Genomic DNA, 27,329 nt, shown 5'->3' on the forward strand with positions numbered 1-27,329 from the left:
TCAAACCTAGCCATGTTTTACCAATCAATATCCGTTCTCTTTTGCTGTCTTTGTGACATGATCAGTTACCAATTCAAAGATAATGGGATGCTGTACAGTGCACTCCTGTTATAACGAACACAGTTATAACGAAATTCCGGTTACAACAACAAAGTAAAAATTCGGGCGGCAAAATTATCCACCCTTTGTTCTTTATTGTTCATTTGTTTGGTTAGAATGAAATCTTGATATAACGAAAGAAAATTGCCAGTCTCAAGGACTTCGCTATAACGGGAGTCCACTGTAAAACCAGAAAAATTTGCAGCATGAAATTTTCGCAAATTGTAGCTGACAGCCTTTGACAGCGATAAAAGTACACGCATTGTATCACAAATTACTGCTAGCATTCAATGCATGAAAGTGTAGGCAAGAATTTTTGGTGTTGATTTCAATTTTGTGCATCTTGGCTGCTCGCCAAATTCGCAAAAATTTCATGCACACAAAAATGTCTGGTTTTACATTATGCTCCCCACCAGTAAAGTGTCTTTGTAGATGTATGAAGTCATATCGTCGGTTGAGAATGATAAGGGCGTTAAGTGACCACAAAACCCATAGTGTTCGAGAAGACTTAAAGCCCTTCTCATTCTCAACAGACGATATGTGATATCCAGTTGAACATTTGAGAAATAAGAAAAAGCAAAATTGATACATCATATGCAATTATGTTTTTTCATAGAGTTAATATCGAAAAGACAAACACATGATCTGGTAGTTTCAGGTTGCAAAATATTTAATTTTGATAAAAATGATCAATTCAAGGCTTTATATTGTACATCAGTGTAGCTTTTTATGCACAATGCATTATACATATATATATATGTCTGTTATAATACATATTTTGATGCAGTTAAAGTGCATATAAATAACTTCTGATCAAAAAATTCATAATCAAACAAGGGGCAGGGATCTGGATTCATCAGAATGATGACTGGTGACGTGCAAGATTTGGAGAAAGACCTGAAAATATACACCATGTACAATTTTGGGGGGTCATGTGCACGTACTGCAAATTATCTTGAGAAGCCATCCTAGTAATGATCGGATTTGACAAGATTATCAATTCTCGGATGAGAATGGAAAAGTGCATTCAGTGTTGTACCGTCAGATAACATCTCATTATCAAGAATGAAAAGAAATAGCATTTATTATACTGTGTTTACTTTGTACAGATGTGACTCCTGTGTGATGAATTTGTGATGCAAGTGTCTCCATTCTCCCATCTCTGCAACTGCAATGCAGTCAGAGAACCGAGTTTACACACAGTGGCAGTGAAAAAACAGTCTAAAATAGATGATTACGTCAATCTCGGGCAAACAAACCAAAAAAAAAAAAAAAAAAATGAAGAAGAAGAAAAAAAAAAAAGAAAGCACCTTGTGCATTCCTGTCTACACAGCCAACATCACAATCAATGTGTCGTTTGAAAGTTTGCATGGTGATGTAAATGAGGAAAAGATGTTTGCAGTAAAGCCATGTTTAAGTAGTCCTTGAAGAAACTGCTATTTGGTGAAAGAAAACCCTAGAAAGAGAAAAAAAACAGATAAATCTCCTTTCAAGGACTACATACATATGGCATTAACACAAATGTCTCTTCCTCATCACTGTTAATTTACACAAAAATAGGACACCTAACAAAGCCACGAAATATTCAGGAAAAAATATAGAATGCATACACTGTAGAATATTTCATTGAGCAGCAATTACAGTGTACCTATTCGTTTAAAGACACTCTGTAAAGTGTATTCAGCATTGTGCCTACGTCTCAATGAGAAAGCTTGCTGATACACAATAAAAGAACATTTTCATAGACAAGATTTTTGGCCATTTTAACAATCATTTCTGTGGCAATTTGGCAAATCTGCTCTCTACTGATGGAGTGTATAACAATATTTCAAACAGCTAAAAATTTCTCAAAACTCCAACTGCGCTGTCTTATCAAAATGTTCCCTACTCTTTGATGATAAAGCAATAAACTACAAAGGTTCGTGTTTTTGTTTCGAATTTTCTGTTGGAGATAGTTTTGGTTTTTATTGAAAGTAAACAATTTGAAGAGTCGTGATGTAACTTTGTGGGTTGGCTCCTGCAGCAAACTAGATGGTAGATCCTTTATAGTCAGTAGTATATTCATCAGTGAATTCAATCACTTCATCTCTTGCCGTGCATCATTTATCCTTTTGCTTGCTGCGGCTGGAGGATGCTGCTTTCTTGAGGCGCTTTTCCTGCAGTTTCTGCTCGAATTCTTTCTTTTTCTGTCGGTTGGCGGCATAGGCTTCTCGTCTCTCTCTCTCCTCCTTCTGTTTCTTCACTTCTTCCAGCTGACTGTAAAGTCTGAATCGGGGGAAGGGAAAAGGATCGGGTCATGTACCGTTCCACAGTCATATAAAGAACACGGGGGAGAATCACACACTAAGACTTCTATGTGTATTGTATGTCCAAAAAAAAAAAAATTACAGTGGGACCCTCCGCAATGATAACTTTAAAAGCAGTGAATCAATTCAAATACAATTCCAGGGTATGAAAATATAACTCATTGCCCACATCTTACAGAAAACTCCATTTGATTTGCTTCAGTGGTCAAAGAGAAATGAGGAATTTTGTAGAGCAAGTCAGGAATCTCTTCCCTCCATGTTCTGGCTATTGTGTTCACACATTAATATGCAGTTCCAAGAGCATCCAAGTGCTAAACTTGGAAGAATCAGACTCATGACATGCTTTACAACAATCAGTTTTTCTCTGTGACCACTTAACGAAATTGAATAGGGTTATCTGCAAAAATAGAGCTAAGATGTAATTTTTCAAGACCCTGAAGTAGCATTCAAACAGTTTAATCATATTGGGAATTTTCAATGTGAAAATCTGATTGTAATTTTTTGGGGACATACTCTACAGTGTGCACAGAAGGCTTGTGTGGTGTGCATATCAGATGTACTGCGTACAGAACAGTGCCCTCCCGTTATAATGAACATGGTTGTAATTAAACTCTTGTTACAGTGAAGTAAAAATCAAGATCCCAAAATTATTGTCCATGTAAACTTTAGATACTTTATTGTTCAGCTATAACAAATTTTCTGCAGTTGTTCCCAAAAGACTTCATGCTTCCCAGCCATGTGGTCTCGCCTATCTCTATTCCTGCCATATTTGCATCATCAAAACTAATTGTAAAACAACAGACAGACAGGCAAACAAACAAACAAATGAGACAATTGATACCTTTTGAAATCCTTCATTACATCTTTACATCTTATCTTCTGGCAGGACCAACGATTCTTTCTTACCTGAGATTTCTCTCGCGCATCTCCTTCTGCACAGTGCTTCTGTCTGAGCTTGTTTTTAGGGTCATGGCTGGTGCACTGCTGGATGCCTCGTACACTTTTACATCTGGATGATACAAACCAGTGATGGCGGAAAAATATACATTGTACTCCGGTTATAATAAACATGGTTATTAACAAGATTCTTGTTACAACATAGTTGTTACAATATAGTAAAAATTCAGGTATCAAAATTATCATGTGTCTGAGCTTGTTTTTAGGGTCATGGCTGGTGCACTGCTGGATGCCTCGTACACTTTTACATCTGGATGATACAAACCAGTGATGGAGGAAAAATATACATTGTACTCCGGTTATAATAAACATGGTTATTAACAAGATTCTTGTTACAACGTAGTTGTTACAATATAGTAAAAATTCAGGTATCAAAATATCATGTGTAAATCTGTATGCACTTTGCTGTTGGGCTATAATGGAATTTCCATATAACAAAAGAAAACTGCCGGTCCCAAGGACTTTGCTATAACCGGAGTCACCTCTTTATATTACTTGGTAGTTTGGACAAAGTGAATTGTAGGACTGGAATATTGTTGGTTCAATTTCATCCCAAGTCTGTTTGACAAGTGTGTATGTAATCACAGGCTAACTTCATTCAGTGGTTGGCTACAAATAATCATGTGACAGTTAGCCATTTTGTACTGTTCTCTCATGGGCAGAACATTCTGAGATGATTTCCTGTGAGAAAACATGCTGTGGGCTTGTTTGAGATGCTGCAAAAAAAAAAAATGGCTTAAAGTGAAAGTCATATTGAAGATAAGCATTTTCAAAGTACTTGTGACTAACCCATGCAATATAACAGATGATAAGTTTTGTTATCAGTAAATAAACTAGAAATGTTGCTACAGCGACTGGTTATACCCCCGCCAAACAACATTTCATAAGCTTTGGTCAAAACAACATTTCATAAGCTTTGGTCAAAAAACTGAGGAAGTAGTTAAATCTGCAAGATCTTTCCTTGATCTTCTGCCATTAATATGCCGTTACCATGGCAACGTACTTTCGGGTACTGTCGAAAAATGCGTCTTGCACATCTACAACCAAAGGCACACATCTGTACCAAGTTTCATGGAAATTGGGCAAAAACTGAGGAAGTAGTTTGCAACACAAAATTTTCCATCATTTTGGCTCATAATATGTGAGCTGTTACCATGGCAACATACTTTTTGTCACTGTCAAGAAATGTGTCATGCTGACCTATATCCTAAGACAAACATTCAATATGAATTCCATGAGAATTGGAAGAACACTGATGAAGCAGTTTTGCCATGAAGCATTTTGCCCTATATTTTACCAATAACATGCCGTTACCATGGCAACGCACTTTTTGCCACTGCGGAAATATGTGTCTTGCACATTAACATATTCAGATAAACGTCTGTACCTAATTTCATAAAAATTGATCAAAAACTGTGGGAGGAGTTCGCGACGCAAGATTTGTACCCATTTTTGCCCATAATATGCCGTTACCATGGCAACATACTTTTGGGTACTGTCAAAAAATACGTCTTGCACATCTACAACCCAAGGCACACATCTGTGCCAAGTTTTATGGGAATCGGTTGAAAACTGAGGAAGTAGTTCGCGACGCAAGATTTGCAACGGACCGACCGCCCGACCGCCCGACCGCCCGACCGTCCGCTGATTCCTATATACCCCCTTCAAACTTCGTTTGGCGGGGGTATAATTAAATGTTCTAACTCCAGGGTTTGAAATAATCTTTTTGGAAGGTTACAGACCTCTTAGTATTTCAATACAACATTTCACAATGAGTTGAAAGGAGTAGATACACTTTGAACAAAAATTGAAATATTGCAGTGCACAAACCATTCGATTTAGGAATGAATCTGAATCTGAATCTGACAAAGAAAAAGCAAAAAAGCAAACCAGAACAGAAATAGGGAATGATTAGGAGCTATTAAATAACACAATCAAAGTCTTCACTTCACTATTTCCACTTTACAAATTCGAATGTACATGATGTACTGATAAAGGTACTACCCTGAAAAACTGAACACAAAGTGCTGACCACAGAGAGAAATATGAAACAAAAACATGATGACAACACACACCTCTCCTGGCTGCTAAGGAGGTTGTCATGGTTACCGTCTGCTTCTTCTTGCTCTTCACCTTTGACCTCTTCCAGTCCTGCAGAGTCTTGGCAAAGGCCGTTGCCTCTTGGCTTCGGCTCTGGGCCCGGACTTTGATTTCCTGCTCGCGTGATTGAGAGGCTCGGACGAAGGCCTGCTTACGCCGCAGAAAGGCCTCCTGTAGTGACGCTGCAATGAGGAGAGACAGAAAAATACTTCAAGGCTCAAGAACAAATTACACAGGATACCTTTAGCAAAATAAGTTATGATATTGTAAAATATTTCAAAACTTTTCATGATCACTCTGTGTATGACATGCAAACTTTCATACTGAGATGCAAAGGAGCAAATGATGGAATATGATTGATAAAAATGCATTTTTATCACCAGCCCATACTCACAACCACAAAACACAAAAACAGAATCCTGACACAACATCTAAAAACCAAAATGAAATTCTATGTGTGGGTACACGAGTAATCAACTTTCTTCAGATATTCATTCAAACGAACGTGATAGGCAATTTGATATAGATTATTTGATCTTTGATTAATTACATACATATTAAATTCTGTCTCTGTCTCATTTTAGAATCTGAAACAGTTTGAATAAACACAACAAATTAGCTGACAAATTAGAAAAAAAGAATTCATTATTAAAGTTCCTTAAAAAAAACCCAGTAAAATAGCTCACAAGAACATTCAAAATTTCCAGCCCCATAATGCAAAAAAAAAAAAAAAACATTTTCCATTATCTATGAATTGTATTTTTTAAAAAATTTGTAAAGCACATTGGTCTGCAAGAACCTACCAGTTTGGGTCAAGGTTTCTTGAGTGTTCCTGATCTGCCCCTCTGACTTTGTGAGCCGGACAGAGGTCTGAGGACTACCGTCGGACATCTCTTGCTCATGACGCTGGAATGATAGCAGCGACTGGCTCACACTGGCCTGGGATGACTGGGAGTTATCCAGGGGACCCTCCTCTATCTGCATGTCAAAAAATATTACACAATTTCATATTTATATATTACATCCTGCATAGAGTATACATATCACCTAAAGATATATATCCATGTAGATTCAAGTTCATGATAAAGTATTGTCATGTACATTTATACATATTTTTTTCTTTGAATATTGAATGAGTGCAAGGTACATACATTTTACTAATTATGCAGCATAATTCAGAGGCGACGGAACACCTTGTGGGGGGGGGGGGGAGGCTTTATATGACTAGCAGATGAGGGTTACATTGTCCTATCCTGTAGGTCGAATGGAATAACTCAATTCAACAAGTTTTCACAGGTAAATAGGGAAGCATGCACAAATACAGTGCACTCCCATTATAACGAACACGGCTATAACAAAATTCTTGAAAGCAAGATATTATTCAGAGGGGTGAAGGTTCAGGTGCAATTTGTTAATATCGCAACTGCTGATCCGTAAATTAACAAACATGCCAGAAAAAATGAACCAGTGGGACTCGAACGTGTCATCTACTGCTTTCTGGGCAGCGACACTACCACCAGGCTGTCCCTGGTTGCCGGCAGTGACACGATGAACATGGAACAAATACCCAAGCTCCAAAATGAGTGAAATTTCTGCCATAAATGCCATACCTCTTTCGCGTCTGCTGAATTTCGGTCACCACCGGGAGATGACTCCAGGTTTCCATCCCTCTGAGGCGCCTGGGCTGGTACAGTGGAATCGACAGTGGTGTCAAAGGTCGTGTGGAAGGTGAGATCTGGTTCCTCCAGGATTCCCGTCTCCATCTGGAGGTCACTGAGGGAGGGGAAGGTGTGGTCTTCACCCTCATGGGTGGGGTCTGTTTCTGGTTGGTAGTGCTGGCCAGAATCATCCTGCAATTGCTTACAAGACCCGCAATGACTTTAATTAAAGACAATATGTGCTGTGTGGCTTCAAACTAGACTGCCTCATTTCTTACTTTGCTGTACTCTCATTATGAGTATTTATGTTTTGTTTTGGTTCTTTTTTTTAAACTAGGTTTCTTGATTCAAAGTTCTTTCTTTCCCATCAGACACAAATGCATGCTCTAAAGCCATTCATGAAAAAAAAGTTTCAACTGCTGATGGCCGTTTTTTTTTTTTTTTTTTTTTTCAACCATAGTAGTCCAGTTTCTCATATTCATAGTTCACGGATGTCACTGTATATGGTCTTTTCTTAAAACCATGCAAGTCATATTAGAATACCCAATTTCATTTTCATAAAAAAAAAAAAAAAACAAACAAACAAACGCAATTTTTAAAGGCATAGTTTACCATTTGCAGATGAAACAAAAACCCAGCATTCGTGCTTTAAACTAGTTCTAAAATGCGAGCTAGGGATAGAAACAACCACTGTAAAAAACTGAATCCGTATAATCGATGTTAAGTAAATTGTTAAATACACAAAATGTGAACAATAGTTATAATAAGCATACTTCCAGATTAAACCGTCTACAGTTACGGTTTATTGAGAAAAATACTGATATCTCCTTACATTTTAGGCTTGATTGCAAAAATTTTATATGGTATGTCGTTTTAAGATACAACAGACCTACACATATTCATCAAATGTGATATCTTGAACATTTTTGAAATCACTGCTCCCAAAGGTAAACTGGACCTTTAAAGATCTAATCATTTCAGCATAGATTAAAGTAAATCATGGAAAACACACAGGAAACTGACATTACTGTTTCATGGAAACATGCTAAATTCCCATGTTCCATTGCTTCATTACTTCATTTGTGTTATTTTGATTATTAAGAAACTTTCACTGCTCTGTTTGTTGGATATGAATCTATTCATCAAGGTCTACTTGTATTTGGATTAGAATTTCACTGCAATGAAGCAAAAAGCACTGATAGGTGTCAGCTCACCTCTGGGGCGGGTGGCTCAACTGGTTTCATTGGTGACTGCATGTCTACCACAGAGCCATCTTGAGACATGCTGAACCCACTCAGAGAGACGTCGGAGAAGAGGGGCAAGGTTATTCCCCTTGGTTTGCTGGCATGCTGCGTGCATCAGAGGAGAAAGCGGAGCAAGACCTGGTCAGTCATGTTCCTACCAAATTGACCCTTGACTGCGCTTTGCTAGCTGATCAGCATATCTTTGTATTAGCACTGATGTCCTAAAACTAAATGTCAAAAAGTGTCTTCAACACCTATTACAAAAGGCTTTGAATTGACAGTTTTCTTGTTACACCTGTATATGTGGGTAAGCACAACTGATTTTACAGCTCAAATTGTGTTACTGTGTACTGTGTACAGTTTTTTTTTTCTGTTTTCAAGGGGGGTGGAGGTTTGCATTTGTCTGTTTCTTTGTGTTCCTGGTCAACTGAATCTGATTTGAAAGTCATATCAGAAAGGTATGCATTGCATAGCAATGCTAAATCTCAATGAAATTCCCAATGATGTGTGACTCCTTCGTGCTGCCTACACAACACCCTATTATTCAATATTTATTACACTTAAACATGTTACGGTAGAATTACAATGGTAATAAGAGAGGCAAGCTACCTTGTAGTCTTTTGGAACTACCAAGAAGATCTCTTTTTAGGTATGAAAAATACAACTTCCCAACTAAATTTTGGAAAAGAAACAAAATACTGCTTGTATCTTTACTCTACTCCTAAAACAGCATGTGTGAAGTGAAGGCATAGAGGGATTGAATAATTCAGTGCATGAATATGATATGAAAGCTGATCTGTCTTACTGGCAGACTTGACAGCAAGTTTCTGATGTAGTCCTCCTGGGTGGCTGCAATGGCTGCGTCTGCTGCATCTCTAGCCCAGCTGAAGTCACCAGTGGGTTGATCAGCATCTCGCAGAGATGACAGTGACTCTGGCAGAGATTCATCAGGTACAGATGAGACATCCGAGGATCGACCTCGCACAAGTTCTCCTATCACCTTAATTTCTTGTGATGCCATTTGTTTCTGGATAGGTGGGACCATTCTATCCACTCCATCTGTTGGATGTGATCTCATGCTGGGATGGAGAGGCTGGCCCTGTTTCTGCTGAGATGCTCTTGGCACAAAGAGTGGAGAGTCATCACTGGCGCTTGGCACAGAAGGCACCCTTCCACCTGCTCCAATTATTGTACTCTGCTTGGAACTGCTTGAGGCTGTCGATGAACTCCCCGGCAATTGTTCTGGCATGTGTGCATTGTTCTGACTATCTGAACTTGTGCTGGAGTCCAGGTTCAAACCTGCTGCAATATGTTTCTGGATTTGCCAGGTTCTAGATATTGTCTGTTGCGACAGTGACTGCTCCAGACTTTCCACTGATGTCTTATTTGATGTTGGTGTTAGCGGGTGTTGGGTGAGATCCTGGGATGACGTTTCCTGGACCGTTGCCATGGTGATGTTGCCAGTTTCCATCATGGGTAAGAACTCCCCGCCAGCAGGTGTTCTGGGTGCTTCCCGGACTGATTCCTCCCTGTCGGTACTGCTTGAGGAATTGCCACTCACTGAAGATTTCAGCAGGTCCTTCCAACGCATGCTTTCTCCAGCAGGTTCTCCTCTTTGAGGTGTGTGAGCACCACTTGGGCTGTGTGATCCTGGAATCTCTCTGGTAGGAAAGTTCAGCAGCACATGCTCATAGGATGGTGGTTGAGAGGTTCTAGCCGGACTGTGATTTACTGTACTGTCATCATCGATTGTGTACTCAGACAGTGAGGACGCCGCAATGCTGACATCCCTTTGATGCCTTTCAGGCTCCTGAGGAGAAGTCTTTGAGCCTTGATCTGTTGCATGAAAGCCTTCTGCATCATCATACTCATCACTGTCATGACCAACCACAGTAGGTCTTGAGATTTGAATCAGAGTTGACGCTCCCGGGATAGTGTCCTGCAAAGTGTCTGAAGGTTGTGTTCTACTCTCAACACTGGATTTGTTACCCAGTATGTCATTAATTACTGCAGATCTCCCAGCAGCTGGTATTTGTTTTCTCATGGTAGCTCCAGAACTTCCTATTTGTTGCAGAGCACCTAAACTTCTCCTAGGATCCTGATGTTGGATACCCATAACTCTGGGGGTAGGTGTGCTATAGGTGTGCATCCTCTCATCTGCAGATGTCTCCATTTCCACAATGGTGCTCAATTCATGAGGTGGTACCTCAGAAAAATTTGCCATTTGTCGAAGGTTGGCAGGTGGTGGTCTTCTGGACTTTGCCGCAGCCGATGATTGTGCTGAAGGGCTTGGGAGAGACATGGAAAACGTTGATAGATGGTCTGACTGAAACTGAGTGACATTCTGGTGGGTGAAGTCAGGTGAAGCAGCATGGACTGTTTCATCATCAGATAGGCTAAGTCTTGCCAAAGGCTGATGGAGAGGATCACTTCCCCCACCATCTGCCTCAGGTCTCGGAAGGGAGTGGAGAGGACCCCAGGAAGTGTCTATCTGATTTGAGGTGGATGAACCCAGTGGTGGTTCATGGTATAGAGGATCGTCAGGTGCCGGCAGGTCTTGCAGATGTGGAAGCAGGTCTTGTGGCGTAAATACATGGCTTTTCAACAATTCCTTATAGATGCCCTGCGGCCCTCCAGCACTACTCCTGTCCACTGTACCTTGTGAACTATAACTCGCACTGCTTCTACTCATATACTCACTGGATCTGGTGTACGTCCCTCGCAAGATTGATCTCTGAAAACTGCCAGAGCCCTGCTCTAATTCAGCCGATTCAGTCTGACCGAAGTCATGTGAACTTCCTTGAGAACCAGTCATTCCCACTTGCTGCTGTATGTCCCTGAGCTGTGCCAGCAGGTCTCCAGGCCTGAAGACTTGGCCTTGGAGTTTGTTGAAAGATCCTGTTGTCCCTTGAGGAGATACAGTTGAGTCCATTTCTATAGTTCCTTCACTTAATTCATATTCAGAGTGTTCCGTTGACTGTACAAATGGTCCTCGTCTATCTTGACTGAGTTCAGGAGAATAACTCAAGCCCGAGCTTTTTGCAGTATGAAGTTGGTCATGATCTGCACCTTGTGACCCAGTGGAACTGGAAAATTGGTCCTGTAAAAATGGCATTAACTCATGGGGCCTTAGGACACCCATCATCATTCCTCCTGGCTGTTGAGGGCTGTGGTCAGCCTCAGGAGAAAGATGCCTATCATCAGTGTCATCTTCACCAGACTGGGTTCCCAGCTCACCAAATGACTGGAGATGCCGCTGAAGGTCCTTGGGCCTGAAGACCTGACCCTGCATCATTCTACGATAATCCATTCCCTCCCTCTGCCATGTTGATGGTGACCCATCAGATGGTGGTGCTCCGGGACTTCCTACTGATGATTGGAGATCCCGTTCATGTGACTCTGGGTGAGGAATCGATGGTGAATGTTCCAGGGGAGGTTCGTTGGAAAGTCTGGCATGAGGCTGGTGATAATGTATGGCCTCCATCCTTTCCTGGTACTTCTGCTGCTGTCTTTCAATCTGTCTCTGCAACTCTTGCTGCTTATGCAGTAACCTAGCTTGCTGCAACATTTGTTTTTCTTCCAAATGCTGCTTCTCTTCCAACAGCTGCTGATGACGCAGTTCAAGAGCGATTTCTGCAGATCTGATTGCTTCTTGCCTTTCTCTCTCCCTCACGGTGTCTTGCTGCTGCATACCCTCAGCATCAGTGTCCTCACTAGAGATATGATTACCACCATTCCTGCTTTCTTCATCAATCTCTGACGTGTTGACACTATCCTCGGCAGCAGCCGAAGCTAGGTAGTCGCCAGTCCTTTCTGTAGCATGCACATCAGCTGCAGGAGACACTGCTACCTTTGGTGAGGTTGAGACCAGTTTACTAGAATTTCTGTGTGGTGACTGATGATGCAGGATTGAATCGTTGCTAGGTGGAGTGTGTTGGCTAGCCAGTGGCACTCTTTGACTTGGAAATCTTGTTGTATACGGTTCCTGACTGTGCTCGGCCACTGACAAAAGTGTGCTTATGGCACCAACATCTTCTCCTACAGTTTGCTCTTCTTCTGGTACATCTTGACCACCTGTCTCTAACTGGTTTGTTCCCTCAAGGGAGGTGAATGGAGGATGAGTTCGGGCTAAAACACACCGAGACTGATGAAGAAATCTGCCGCTTGCATCATCCTGTAGTGGATAGGGAACATACGTTGGCAGTTTGACAGTGGGGTAATTCATCATGAGCCTGTCCCTGCGCTCCTGTAGCTTGCGCTGAGCCTGACGAAGAGACTCCTTGTTATCCCTCTGCCTGTCCAGGAGTCTCTGTTGATAGGCTCTGGCACGCTGCAGCCAGTCTGCACTTGAGTCTGCATCAGCTAGTAGTTGCTCATCTTCTTTGGGCAGCTCATCTCTGGTATTGCCAGAGCCTTGGCCTACAAGGAACTCTGGGCCTCTTTCACATCTTGACCTTGGTGATGCACCATCACCATCTGTTTCACTGTATGAAGTTGGAGCCTGTTGGCCAGGCTCATGATGTAGACCATGGGCTGTGCTGACTTGACTGTGGTGTGGATCTGCGGTATGCTGCTGTGAAGCTGGGTGCTCGGTGCCAGTGACCACTCCTTTTGACTCTTGTGTCACATCCTGCCATGGCTGTGGGTATCTTGACATCACGGTGTAAGCATCCTCTACATCTGATGGTTGCTGCTCATCCTCAGCTTCCTCAGACTGAGCAGCCCCTTCCCTTTCTAGCTGGTCCCCACGCACTACTCTCTGGCCAGCTACCAGGTCTGTGGGCCAACCCTGGTCTCGAAGCATGGATGAAGGATCTGCTTGTGGGATATCCTCCCATGGGATGAAGAAAGCCTCCTTCAGATCCTGGAATTGCCTCTCTTGTTCCTTCCCTCTGGCTGCGATGTCTTCTTGTACTCTCTTTTGGTTGGACAGCTGGTATGTGTTAAGATAAATAAACATATGTTAGCGTTGAACACCTGCCTGCACAGTAAATTTCAAATGCAGGGTAATGGTTAATATCTAAATGCTTTCTGAAGAATAACACTTGCATTTTTTTCATTATAGGTTAATTAAACTTGTGAAATTTTGAATGAGAACCATTTCAAAAAAAACAAACAAAACAAAACAAAACAAAAACACCACTACTCCCTTCATGGCGCGAACTATCACAATATTTACAATTTACCACTTCCAAGTGATTCCATAATAAAACATCACTAAGTGGCAACTCATTAATACCTGGTGATGTCTTATCTTGGCGGCACGTTCCACTGGATGAAGCAGGGTGGATCCGGATTCCCCCGACAGGCTCCCAGTCTCAAGAGACTTCCCTCCATTACTGCCACCCAACTCGGACCCCACGCTCTCGATGGGATATTCCGACAGCTCTGTGGGAGGGGTGATGGTCGGTGGTGGGGTAGCCTGGTAAGAGGAGGGCTGGGTGTCAACGGTTGAGGGTTCCTCTGTGGACGCACTGGTTGACTGGTCAGGTTCTGTCAAGGGATGGGAGACGTTGGGACACTCGTTGAGAGGGAAGCCATTCATCTTAACTCAAAAAGCAGCACCGACTGTCATCTACATTGAACAGGTTTCCTGTACCTTCTACACAAATTAATTCCATGACTTTTCCATGTCTTTTCTACGTGAAAATTTAGAAATCCAGGAACTTTTTTTTTGGACAGTAACTTCATGAAAACGTAAGTGGTTAGTGTCAATAAATGAAGTGAAATTTATACTATTAAATAAATTGTGTCCATGTAAAGTGTCAGTGTGTGTATCACACCAACAATGTCTGTGGTGGACGAGTTGATCCAAACTTGATTTGATAAAATGTTTTCCTAAAAACAAATTAATATTACCCCCCCCCCCAAAAAAAAAAAAATCACTAAAATGCAAAAAAAAAAAACCATCAAAATGTAAATATCTATGATTTTTCCATATGGTCTTAATTATACATTTCCCATGACTTTTCCAGGCACAACAAAAACCCCAATAACAAACAAAACAAAACAAACAAACACCTTTTCATTACTTCATGACTTTTCCAGGTTTCCCATGACTCTGGGAAACCTGATTAAACACAAACTTTACATGCAAAGATTTTCCCCACAGTGTGAAAGAAAAACAAATGATGCACATTGCTTGCCAATGTATCAAGGTCAAGAGTTGACATCGTGTACACTACCTAGCGTTGGGACTGCTGGACGTCTAATGGAAGGCTGGCCTGTGGCCACTGAAGATGGAACTTTGGTTTCCTGCTTCTGCCAGTCATCCCTCTGTCCCCTGATTCTCCCCATCAACTTTTTCAGCATATCTGAGAGAGCATATAGCAACAGAATGTCTCCAAAAGATAAATACAATGGATTTTCATTGAAGCTACGGAGAATTGCATTTCCTGAACGAAAATATTTGTAATAATCTATTGCACCTGATGTTCTACAACAATAAATAACATGTTGGGTGGTAATGCCTTGCATGAGTCAATACAATATGTTTACAAATGTCACACATGAAAGATTGCACACATATGAAAATATTCCTTTCTCATTACACACTGATAATCATACTATACATGTGTGCACAAGCACTGTTGATGGTTTTCATTATTGGATAGAATAGATCGAGCCTCTTAAAGACCACATGGTCTGTACGCACATCATAAAAATAGGTTTTACCGAATACACACTGACAATGACATTAAATATAAGCAAATATCCTGTTGAGTGCCTTCATTAATGGACAGGATAGGGTGAGCCCCTTGAAAGACACAAGGTCTTAAAATACCTTACAGCCCTCCTCCCCCTCTAACAACAGCAATGGTAGCAAAATGAACAATAAAATCCAAAGGAAAGGATTTTCCTTTTTTGAGATTGGACTTTACCTGCTCTGGCTGACACTGGCTTTGGTCCTGCACCGACAATACTACCAGCATCACTTGGTCCCTTCCCCGGTGCCATCCAATGAGAAGGACCTGGTCCTGGACTGGCAAGACCGGCGGGCCTCTCCAAAACAACCTCATCCCCATCACCGGCTTCCTCCTCGTCCCTTGCATGGGACACGTCTGGTGTCAGGTCCAGGTCTGTGTCCAGACCAGGGGCTCTCGGCTCCAGGGCTAGAGTGATATCCCCTGCATAGTCTGGAAAGTGAAACAACAGCGGGGAGATAAGATCACGGCCCAGGTTCAAATTGCAGATTACAACAAGTCAATCACATCAAACTCACGGAGGGATCAACGAGAAATCAAGGAGATAGGAAATGTTTTTGAAAAATGCATATAACTGGAGAAAACAATTAACAAAAACAAGGAGACTTCAATATTCTCCTGTCAGGATATTTAGACATTGTTCAACGTGGAGGCAGCAGCCTGTGGAATCAGGGAGATTTAGCAGTTCTGTCTGGTTAATGGTATACAAATAATGCCAGTTACCACAGCGTGTTAGTAAGAATTTTCCACCAGATTGTAACTTTGGAAAAGTTGGTCACACACAAGGTGAAGCTGAATGTGTTTCTTTTTGTTCAAAAGTTAATATGGAGGGAGGATAATTTTACTAACGCTTGACCTGGTAATGTGCATCATTTGTTTCATAACATTTTAACATGATTTGAATTCAGTGGAAGCCATTTTTACAGGATTCCCAGGCCAGCACCAGCTCAATACTTACTGAGCCGCACACACTAAAACAATTACAGACATTCATAATACACAGGCAATGTAGCTGAGAGCAGACAAGCAGTTGTCATTACAGGTAATTAGGATACTAACATGGGCTGAAAAGTAAATTGGGGCCTGTAGGCAAAACAAAAGACTGGTCACATGAAAGCTCTCAGCCAATCAATTGATAAGGATCCATGTTACCATTTCATAACATGCCTCAATACTTGCCTGTGTGAGCCATGTACATATCTTCGAAAGCCTCCTCCAGCTGGTGCTGCCGTTCAGCTTTCTCTTCAAGTCTGCGGTGGGGCGGCTGGAACACTTGACGCTGTAAGAGTACAAACAAAATGAACATGGGATGTCCTAACACTGGCTTGAAATGCATGCTCTGTAAAACTAGAATTGTTCGCATGCATTTCAATTTTATGACTTTTTGCGAGAGCCAAGATTTGCAAAATTAAAATGTACACAAAAGTTCTCTACTACACTTTATGCACTGAATGCCAGTGGCAATTCATGAAAATTTCATGCTGCGAAAAAGGCCGTCTGCTCCAATTCGCGAAAATTCATGCTGCAAAAATATCTTGTTTTACAGTATGTCAATTCTCCGACCTTACTTTTCTCAATGTGGTTCTTCTACAGTAACAATGAATTTTGTAATAATTGTAAAAGGAACATTTCTTGGTCCACATGAGTTTGGAAAAAAACTCACAGTATTAAGAAAACACACTGACATGCTTATGGACATCTTTATCAATGCTTGATTTTGTGTGTGTTTTTCCTTCATGACAACTCCTTGAGGAGTCAGAGTGTCACGTTTCATGTCAGATTTCACGATAAAACATTGAGACACTGTAAAAATCTTTAAAGCTGATTGAAAACTGTTTTACTGTACATTTCACTTGCTTACAAAATAATGAATGGAACATCCTTGATAAGAGTTTGACATGTTTTTACAGAGTATCATAACTTAGGATGGTTCTTAATAGAATAAAACAGAAGCTCGAGCTCAAATTGGGGAAATGCCGAAGCTTACTGGGATATCAGCCACAACTGCCTGCCTCCGCCTTCGATCAGCGTGTTGGAGTCCACTCAGCTCGAGGAGGAGCTGTTGGTAGTCTTGCTTCAAGAGCTCCTTCTGTTTGGCGTGCCGGTGCCTGAGGGCGGCCTTCTCGTGCCGCTCCCTGAGCTCCATCTCCACCCTCTCCACCTCCTTGCCCATCCGTTCGGCCTCCTCCTCTGCAGCTTGCCTCGCATCATCCTGTGTCATGTGAATATCTTTTATTCTTTAAAGGTTTGTACACTACCAGCCATGGGAATTTTCTTTCACCTCAAAACATATTGATTATATTTACCAATATGCCACTATTAAGAAGGCAACCAAAACACAACGCAAACAAAACAAGCACATCACAAATCGAAATGTCATAAGAATATCAATACCACAATTGTGATATTTAACACCTTTTTTTATATAGATTGTATCACAAATTTAAAAATATGTTCATATAATTATCATACCTGGCAGTGGGATGACAAGACCTTGTAAATCAGCTGGCACATATTCAAAACCTCCTAACTCAAATTTTAATATCAAACATACTGATTTGGATATCAAAACATTACAATTAATTAATGTGATCGAATTCAATGTTTCCACATTATTTGACATCAATATTGATGTTATCAAGTGAAAATGGTGCAAAAATGAATTAACAGCTTTTTGCTCCCCCCCAAAAATGTCATTACATTTCAGATAAGAGGTCTTGTCACGCCAGGGACAATATAATATGATATTTCAATATAAAATGCTATATAATGGGACATAAATCAGGTTCTGACATAAATGAGCATCAATCAGTGTCATATCATGAATTCCTTAATCAAAACTAAGTCACAATGGCTAAGAAAAGGCATAAGTGGTGCTTGTGGCAGCATCAAAAGGATAAATATCACTTGTTTCATAATTATCTACAAAAATCATACTGCAAAAGCAGAAACACAGACATGCTTATATCAAAAGTAGACATCTAAAGCTTTAAAGGAAACCAAAACCCACAGAGAAATGTGGTGTGAGTGAAAGCAGCAACATTGGTAGAACACATCAGTGAAAATTTGAGGGAAATTGGACAATCAATGGAAAAGGTAAGAATTTGTAAAGTTTTGGTGTTGGAACCACTGGATAAGGAGATTACTTGAGTTCATGACATCATGTGTAGACAGCAATAAAAAGAAAATATAAAGGAAATTCAGCATGCTTATACTTTTCTAAAGTAATGAAAGAACACTTGACTAACCACCTTCAGAGAGCAGGGGGAATAATTACTACCCTTGACATATGTCAGTATCAAATTGATGGAATGTGTAATTTCCATGAAAATTAATTTTTGTGGAATTCTCTTTATATTTTCTTTTTATTGTCTACACATGACATCATGAACTCTAGTAGTCTCCTTATTCAGTGATTACAACACAAAAACTTTAAAAATTAATAAAAATCCGATTTTCCTCAAACTTTCAAGTCATGTCTTCTACTATGTTGATGCTTACACTCAATCCTTATTGCTCTTTGGATTTTGGTTTCCTTTAAACCCAATAGCACAAATATTAAATGCTTTGCACACATTTCTTCTGGGAAATGGACATGAAAAAACTACTCAAGTATAAAAGGCACCTGTTCATGAGGGTCTGCCTTCTCCACATATTCAGCAGGGATGTGGTAGTGAGTGGTGGCAAAGCCGTCTACCCTGGTCACCTGGACTGGAGGCTTCTGGAGGTCAAGGTCAGCTAGGGGATCTCTCTTGGGAGGGGGCAGGCTGGCCACGTGGGAGGCTCGCACCCTGGTTTGGCAGGAGACAATTTGCAGGTACACACCAGGATTAGAGACGGTACTACTAAGTTGAAACAGGTTACACTGGGCAGGTACACACCAAGACTATTGTATACGCCATATATTTAGCGAGTCTGATTTCTCGCGAATCAGGACTTCCTGGCAAATTTCGTGAGTGGTTAAATTTAAATTCACAAATGGGGAGCACAGAAATGTATGCATGCAGATTGCATTATGGGCTGGATCAGAGTTGATATGTTCGTGGATTTTTTAATTTGCAAATGGCGCCAGACTTGAAAAATTTGCAAAATGTATGTACATTAAGTTGGGTTCAATTCTAGCAGAAGCCAGAGACATTGTGCAGAATCAAACCAGTAATATTTGGCTTGAAAACCATGGTGGATATAAGGAACACAGTGTAAATGAACACCATAAAGGCATTTGGATGAAATTCCTGTTGAAAAGGGAGATAACTAGTTTTTCTGTGAACACACCAGGATTTATTTGGTCTGAACCCGTCCCCCTATGAAAATGACATAGTGTGCACAAAAACAAAATACAGGCTGAACATCTCTTTGGAAAATCAATAAACCTTTGAAATTATTTCGATGGGATGCTTACCAAGTTTTATTTCAAATACTCCTCAAGTCCTAAAGTACTTTATCTAACTTTCTTATTTTTTTATTTTTTATTTTTACAGTACATCACTTGCCACCATTCATCGTGCTGCAGTTAAATTTGTCAGATTTAATGTCAACAATGCTGCAAATATTCTAAAAGTAAAGTGCCTTGTGCCGGCTATAGTAAACAAACTGCCTAAAAGTTATGTTACATGATGCTATGTTTTTACTTTTCTTTCTTAAATAAATGTGTGCAGTTTTTGAAAAAGATTTGTGGGGAAAATAAACATACTTTTCGACGTCCATGGCATTCTTGCGAGAGATGATGTGAGCATTTTCCTTCTGCCACTTCTCATTACGTTCAGTCATCTCCTTCATCATGGCCTCTCGGTGGCGCTGTTTTGCCACCTTAGAATTTTTCCTGGCTGTTTCTGCTCGTTCTTCGTCGAGGGGTTTCTGTTATGTCCAATGAGACAACAGAAACACAGGATCAGAGCAGAATGTTCTCTTTGTTAACAGCAGTGTAGGCCATTCACTCATGAGTAAAAATCAGTAAAATTCAGATAAATTATGCAGATGAGAGAAATTGCTACGCTAAAAATTCTGTGATCAGGTGAATATTTCTTCAGTGGATTTCTGTTGCACCTCTCAAATGTCTGTTGGATAAAACAATCTTTAGCCACTTCTTGCCAGCAATAGCCAAAAAGTGTCCAGACACTTGTGTCAGCTATCAAGATGTATTCATGTGTGATAATAATTTGCACTAACAATCAATTCACAAAGTTGTAAACAATTATAGTAGACAACATTGCCCAGCAATGGATTAAGTTATTTATCATTTCATCAACCACTCCAAATAAGCCATCAAAATAAATAAGTTTTTACATGAATTTGTGCAAATTGAGGAAACAGTCAACCTTGTCTACCTCATCGACAAAGTCAAAACGAATGGGACCTGAGAAAATTCTTCGATTTTACTTAAATACAATAGAAGAACCACATGTTTACATCCAGGGTAGAATTTTTCATCAACTTAGCCTATTTTTCCACTTGTGCAAGGTCAATGTAGGCGAGGTTGACTTCATGTTACATGTAGCTGGTCTGTGGACAACACAAAAGCTGATTACGTCGTTTCAGAGAGCTCTTATCACTAGAATATTGCTCTAATATTTGTCATTTGTTGTTGCTTAACTTTTTTTCTTGTTTGTTTGTTTTTTTTCAGGATGAAATGAAGGTTGATGGTTTGACTGGACAAACCTGAGACTGAGCCGCCCTGTGGCCATCCCCGACCCTCTCCAGACACCTCTGGTAGATGTCATCGAGGGCTTCGGCTTTCTCCTGCTGGACTGCCCGCCACTCCTCTTCCAATTTCTCTGAGAGTGCGTTGACCTCTGCCACCTTCTTGGCCTTGGCCTTGGCCAGCAGCTGCTTGGCAAACAGTCTGTCCTGCTCTCTCACCTGCATAATCAAGGCAGGGCAACAAGAGTCATGATCAAAGCATTAACCCCTTCCATATCAAATTCTGAGATCCCCATAGACTTGATACACAGATCACCAGAATCCTGTATAGAATGGGTTTAAAGGCCAGAAGTGGATACACTTCACCTCAGCACTGTCTTGTACCAGGATGTTTATCAAGACAGTTACACGGTTTTTATATACAACCAGACATCCAAGCAATCAAATACATTCTCACTTGATTATGGGAAATGGGGAATTGCTATTTGTTGATACAAGTGACAAGATTATATGTAAAGCACAATTAACTATTGTATTCACCCATTTGCACCTGTTTATCCATTTTCAAGGTCATAGTGAATAAAACAATTTGCAATGAATAGTCACGCTTCTCCCTCAATAGAAGATGATGGAAGTACACACATAAACTATGTACATACTGATACAAATAAGAGCAATACCTGTTTCAGTCGAAGCTTCCGGCGTCTGTCCCTTTCTTCTTTCAGAATTGCTGCCTCCTCATTGGGGCTCAGTCTGTAGCGTGCTCCATGCACAGAATTTCCGGCTCCAGTGTACTGAGACATCCTAAAAGTAGTACTGGAAGTTGCCTACTGCTGGTACTCATCTGAATTCAAAATGTACATAGCAATCATGATATAGATTATACAACAAAGTGTGACTACAGACATGGAATATTTTGTATTCTTTGAACTCACTTTATCCTGAAAACATGAATTGACAAAATAATCTTATACGTGATAGGTAAACTAAGGTTGATGCTAATATTGATGCTGTAATCTATTTTATCCTTATTAATAATTTTCCATTTTTTCCCCCTGCATTGATGAAAACAGCCTGACAAGACACAATATTAGCAGCCTGAAATATGCAGCATTTCCAAATGCGCACTCAAGACTCTGGTGTAAGCTACAAAAGAGGCTCAACTCAGCTCCACTCAGATTATGAGGTTAGCTCTTTTGACATTAAGAAAAGTCCCAATGAAAGGTTGTACATCTCCTCAAAATGAAATCTGGTATTGGTGTTGCAGAAGCGATTCTCATGGTTGGACATCCTGCTTCTTACAGTGTATGTGACACAAGGTCACAAAGGCAGTGGCTGGAGTGATTGTAGGATTTGGGGTCTCGTACGTGGTAATCACCCCTAAATTCCAAATAAAGAACTAAAAATTGCTTCAATTTGAATACACACTGATGTAGTCCAGTTGTTGATAACTCATACCTGGGAACATACAAGTGGTTCTTCAAATAGTCCCTTTCTGTCCAAATTGATGACGTTAAATGATTCGATCAAGGGGACTTTGTGAGAATGACAACTGCTCCATTCAACAAATTTGAAACCTGCGTGCATGTGCTAGCTGGAGTGTAGTGCAGCCTTTTGACAAGGCCTTCTCGCTGTTGACTACAGTCAGGCCCTCTATACTCTACTGTATTGCTTTCTGGGCAAGTGAAGAAGCGATCCTAGCTGAGTGCAAAATCATGAGAACGAAAGAGTCTTGTCCAAAGGCTAAAAACAATGCGCCATGCAAAGGTTGTTCAAAAAACGAAGGAGGAACGAACAGGGAGAATGGAGGTGGACTCGTAGAAAAACATCTTTTCAAGACCATGGATGAGATCAGTCTGGAAATGACAAAGTGAATGGTAGGTATGGTTGGGTGTCCAACATATCGACACCCTAATGTTTATACACCTGTAGAAACTTATACAATATCTCACAATTTGCCTGAAATTTTACTCACATGTCAAGAAAATACTCTGAATTCTCAAGCACATTAAAAATGCGATTTGTGGCACATGCTTCACTTGATCGATAACTGCTTCCAACGCGTGGGGTGTAGAATATTTTGACGTACTCATTTGCGCCGTAATTTTGAAACCGATACCCTTACCCTCTATTGATAATAGACTGAGTACGGAGACTGTCGACTGTTTCGTACTCAGTCGCCACGTCTGCACTCAAGCATTGCCGCGCCGCCGCGCCTGGCGACACTCACGCCAGTAATCGCTCGCATTTCAGCATTCGCATGGGTCGTCTGACATCGCATTTAAATCCATGATTCTAGATATGATGCCTCGAACCCATTTTGCTCAAATTTCGTGAGTAACTAGGAAACTTGTGAAGCTTTATGGACATAATCAAGCCAATTGCCGCAGTCCTTTCCTTTTCGCGTTGCATTGCAAAAAAGCGTGGAGACTCCTTATAAGGGGTGCCCCGGGGGTTACTTATAAGGGGGACGGGGTTACTTATAAGGGGGACGGGTTACTTATATATAAGGAGGGGCCCCCCCTTGTCTGCTTGTGAGTGGGTTTCCCGAACTGGTAATTAGTGGCATTGTCAATGCTAGTATAAATAGAGGGGTGTCGGTTTCAATGTAGTGTACACACTACAGACAGTAGATCTAGTCTAACAATGTTAGGTTGTACAATTGTAACGTTAGTTAGCGTTAGTCAGGTAAATTAGTAGGCCTAACTAACGTTAGTGCAGCAGGGCCTATGCCCGGCCGGCCTAGTAGTAGTAATACCATGACATCGATATTAGCATGTGGGACTTGGTATTTGGCTCACAATTACTATCAACAACGACTGCGACTGCGTTTTATGAAGGGCAAGTGTGCCCTTAGACAATATTTAGAGTAAATCTCAACCGTTCCATTTTCTCAGCTCTAAGGAAATGGCACAGATGAATGTGAAATATTATCTTTTTCTCTCAAAATTCTCTTACCCGTCGATGTTGACGATTTCGAATTTTCCGCTGTCGACATCAGTCGAACTATTTCGCTGACGCACAAAATTGGCTAGGAACTACACTAGCTTGTAGGCCAAATGGTTATCGGGCAATGGGTCAGCGAAATCGTTGCTGCTGCTCATGCTGGCTAGTGCGTGTGTAAACTTGTGTATCGGGTTACGGTTACTGTTGGTGTGTACGTACTTACATGTGTGTGTATGTGTTCATTTCCGATCCCAGCTGTGGTTGAGAGCTAGCTGATGAGCAGAGCTGACGTGTTATAAGAACTGTGTACCCTCGAAAAACTACGTCGACTACTGCAGATAAATACAAAAATATACATTGCTGCAGTCATTGAATCTCAAAGAGATAAAACCACCGATTGCCAACCACTGTAAGTATGCATTTGTAGGCAATAATAAGTAGAAATATGTCTTGCAGTCATTGTCATAAGTAATCAACATCTCCCTCCACTGCTTTGCAGCTGATTCAGGCACCTCCTCCTATGCTCCCCCGAAGTTTCGGCGCTTGTTCCTCTAGTAAACCCGTGCAGGTCGCTCTGCAAATCTGATGCGTGTGTGTGTGTGTTCGTCCCTCGTTCTCGAGGATGACCAATGGCAATGACATCAATTGGCTCGATGGGTTCGGAGGTGGCTGATGAGGCCAATCTGGGCAAGAAAGCCTCTCTCACAGGTAGGGCAGAAGTGGGTACACACACTTCACACACACAGCTCAGCTGGCAGGGTAGGCGCAGCGCTTGACTGAAAGATCGGTCTGTCTGGTCGTCGGGGAAATGTTCCGCGGAGACTGCGTCTGGCTTCACGGATCCCCTCAGGAGAGCGATAACGTCAAAAAAATAAATAAATAAATAAATAAATAAAAAATAAAAGAATACTCCGGACGGATGGATCTGACTGATCTTTCTATCTAGTGCAGCGCGTGAGCGCAGCACGTGCGTTTGTATGTTTCAATGTTTGTATGTACTTTTAATTATACCTGCAATGATAAAGTAGATTGAAAAAAAATAATAGAAACAAACTAAGCAATGCCAATGGTAGAGATCTTTGTCTTCTTGCACAATGTCAATGAGCACCTGCATTGTACCGGTACACTCGTAAATAAACTGTATTTTAACGTAAATAACACAGTCTGCGTGCGAGAATCTTCAGCCTATTGAAGGAGGCAGACTTTAAATCAGAAGAAGAAGAGGAAGAAAGGACACAAAGCACAGATTGCACTCACTGTCAGAATTCTCCACACCAGAAACCCTCGTCCAGTTGCTGAACAGGTTTTGATGAGAAGCACCGTATGCCATAGAAATACATGTAGAAGTAGGCTGCAGATAAATAAAGGGATGGGGAAGTTTTAAAAAGTTTCAAATGACAGTTTCAATGTCAACGATTTGTGTAAAACTGGGTATTGAGTTTGTTTTTTTTTTTGTGGCAGTGCAGTCACTTTTCATATGCTTTTTGATAACTGAGTTTTGACTTTAAATTTATATTTGGTTATCACTTGAAAAAATAGGACCATATTATACGTGTATTTGGAAATATGTGTAAATTACATGACTTATTTTCAATGTTGTTGTTTTTTTTTTTTTCATGGTGAGTAGAATTCAAACTCCTAAAACTGAGATGTAATGCCTGGGTCCTGTTTTACGAAGAGTTGATAATGGATTATATAGTTGATTTCTATCATACAGTAAGTCTATGGTAGTCTATGTGGTGAGGAAATTTATAATGGATTATAAAAATATCTTTTGATGAATGAGGCCCTAATGTGTTGATCATACTTATTTTGATTTTAAATGTTCTTCCCCTCCTGCTCTTTTCTTTTTATGTAGGTGAAAGTATCCATTATTACTTGCTGGAATAAAAGAGAGCTACGTATATCAAGGACAGCAAGGCAAAGGCTAAAGCCAAGGGCTGTGGACAATAAAAGCACACTGCACTACTGGTAAGTTCTGAGGAAATCATACTTTTTACACATATTGATAGTTAATGATAAACTTGTATAGGGCATGTCCACACCTCCAGTTTAAGCACCTCTTACGTAGCCTTTTGGAGGACATCTACCAAGTACCGAGTAAGAAGGAGGGAATAGTTTGCAGATTTTGCTCTCTCTTATCCTCGATATTAGACTCTCTGTTGCATTTATTATTATTGTCCAATCAAACATTTTGTCAATATTAGATATTAGACTCAATATTAGATATTAGACCCTCGATATTAGACTCTCTGTTGCATTTATTATTATTGTCCAATCAAACATTTTGTCAACACGTTGCAGATTCCATTTGGGGTCTTGCCATCAGGCTCTCTGAATTCATCATTAGCAATTCCACATTCTACTTCGTTTCCCTCTCTTCCTCTTTCCCTCTACCCCTCTCTAACCTTCTATGCAGAGCTTGACGGCAGGCACCAAATGGCTTAATAGCTGTACATGTTAACTTTTTGTGTCTTACTGATCATATCCTGGTGAAAGTTTTAATGCAACAATAGGTTATAGTATATATACAAAGTAGGCTGTATAACAATGATGGCTCGGTCACAGTAAGTTCATATTAATGTATAGTTTGTTTGTTTTCTTCTTCTTCTTTTTCTTCTTCTTTTTTATTACATAAAATTTGGCAACCTACATCATCATTCTGGTCTTATCTTCTATCCGTTCTCCTTTTCTTTTTCACAAACACTGATTACTCGGGGCTTACAGCCAAACAAGCTAGCTTTCATGTAGGTCCCGTCATACTTCTCTTTGATCAACCCCATTTCGATTTCGATTTTGACCAGTTATCATTACATGTAATTACTGTGTTATCACCTTGTATATTGTTTGTTTTCTGCACATTGTTCACAAGGTAAAAGAACCTGTCTGGTTTCTGTTGTAATGTTCATAAATGAGAAGTATGAAAATAAAATGAATTGAATTGAATTGAATTTATCTTCATTTCAAGGTCTTCAACCAACAAACAAAAGAATCACCTTAAATATAAACAATTGTGTATTTTTCTTTTGGTGGGTTTTTGTAATGCATAATTGCATTTGTATGAAATACATGCAACTGCAATGTAGTAAAATTGTGTATTCTGTGCAAAATTTGGAAAAAAAAATGAGAAGCACACCGAGTTTACATGTTCAAATGCAATGCAAATTGTGAAGTTCACTTTGATAAATTGGGTAAAATCAAATAAAAAATAGTAGTGATGTCACTGAAGTTGGATGTAAGATCTGGTAAAGTTATTGAATTTTCAAGTGTCACATGCTTTCATGGACCAGTGATCTTGGTTGCAACTACATATGCAAATTAGATGAGGTGATGATGTCATCACCACGCAACTCTCCCATTGGTTTGTGCAAAAAATGTGAAAAAAAAAACATATTGTAACCCAACACTTTCCCCATCTAAAAGTAACTAATGTTGGACTATTACAATACAACAATAATTTGATGCAAAGGATTCAAGTTTTTCTTTTTGATTTCATTTAAAACTAGATAATTGTACTAGGAAGGGCTTTTATCTTCCACCATTTGAAAGTTGCTTGCAATGTATCGGAAAGCTCTATCAAGAACCTTGGCTGCCTGATGCAATTCGCTGAGATAATGAGTTGTTTTGTATAGTACATTTGTATTTTGAGATCAAGTGTGAAATAATGAAAATCGG

General features: G+C 40.3%; 1 protein-coding gene across 1 annotated transcript; it reads right to left on the reverse strand.

The window, feature by feature from the left end:
• Nucleotides 1-762: 762 nt before the first annotated feature.
• LOC140244321 (uncharacterized) lies at nucleotides 763-23,703 on the reverse strand. Its single transcript, XM_072323965.1, has 17 exons — nucleotides 23,667-23,703; nucleotides 21,389-21,552; nucleotides 20,727-20,927; nucleotides 19,762-19,925; nucleotides 18,694-18,859; nucleotides 17,056-17,280; nucleotides 16,248-16,347; nucleotides 15,246-15,500; nucleotides 14,550-14,678; nucleotides 13,604-13,857; nucleotides 9,170-13,297; nucleotides 8,335-8,469; nucleotides 7,073-7,321; nucleotides 6,266-6,440; nucleotides 5,438-5,644; nucleotides 3,312-3,414; nucleotides 763-2,364 (listed from the first exon to the last, which is right to left on the reverse strand). The coding sequence occupies exons 2-17, from the start codon at nucleotides 21,509-21,511 to the stop codon at nucleotides 2,199-2,201; spliced, it is 6,780 nt and encodes a 2,259-aa protein (XP_072180066.1). The 5' UTR covers nucleotides 21,512-21,552; nucleotides 23,667-23,703; the 3' UTR covers nucleotides 763-2,198.
• Nucleotides 23,704-27,329: the final 3,626 nt, after the last annotated feature.

The sequence above is a fragment of the Diadema setosum genome, chromosome 21, assembly GCF_964275005.1.
Source record: "Diadema setosum chromosome 21, eeDiaSeto1, whole genome shotgun sequence".
Taxonomy (NCBI): Eukaryota; Metazoa; Echinodermata; class Echinoidea; order Diadematoida; family Diadematidae; genus Diadema; species Diadema setosum.

Bases quoted from the DNA above. Each gene is read 5' to 3' on its own strand.
- LOC140244321 (XM_072323965.1), bottom strand. From the start codon at position 21,511: ATGTCTCAGTACACTGGAGCCGGAAATTCTGTGCATGGAGCACGCTAC. The intron at 13,858-14,549 runs GTAGTGTACACG...ATCCCTTGACAG, and splicing joins TCCAGCAGTCCCAACGCTAG to AACCTGACCAGTCAACCAGT. The intron at 7,322-8,334 runs GTGAGCTGACAC...GGGTCTTGTAAG, and splicing joins TTGAGCCACCCGCCCCAGAG to CAATTGCAGGATGATTCTGG.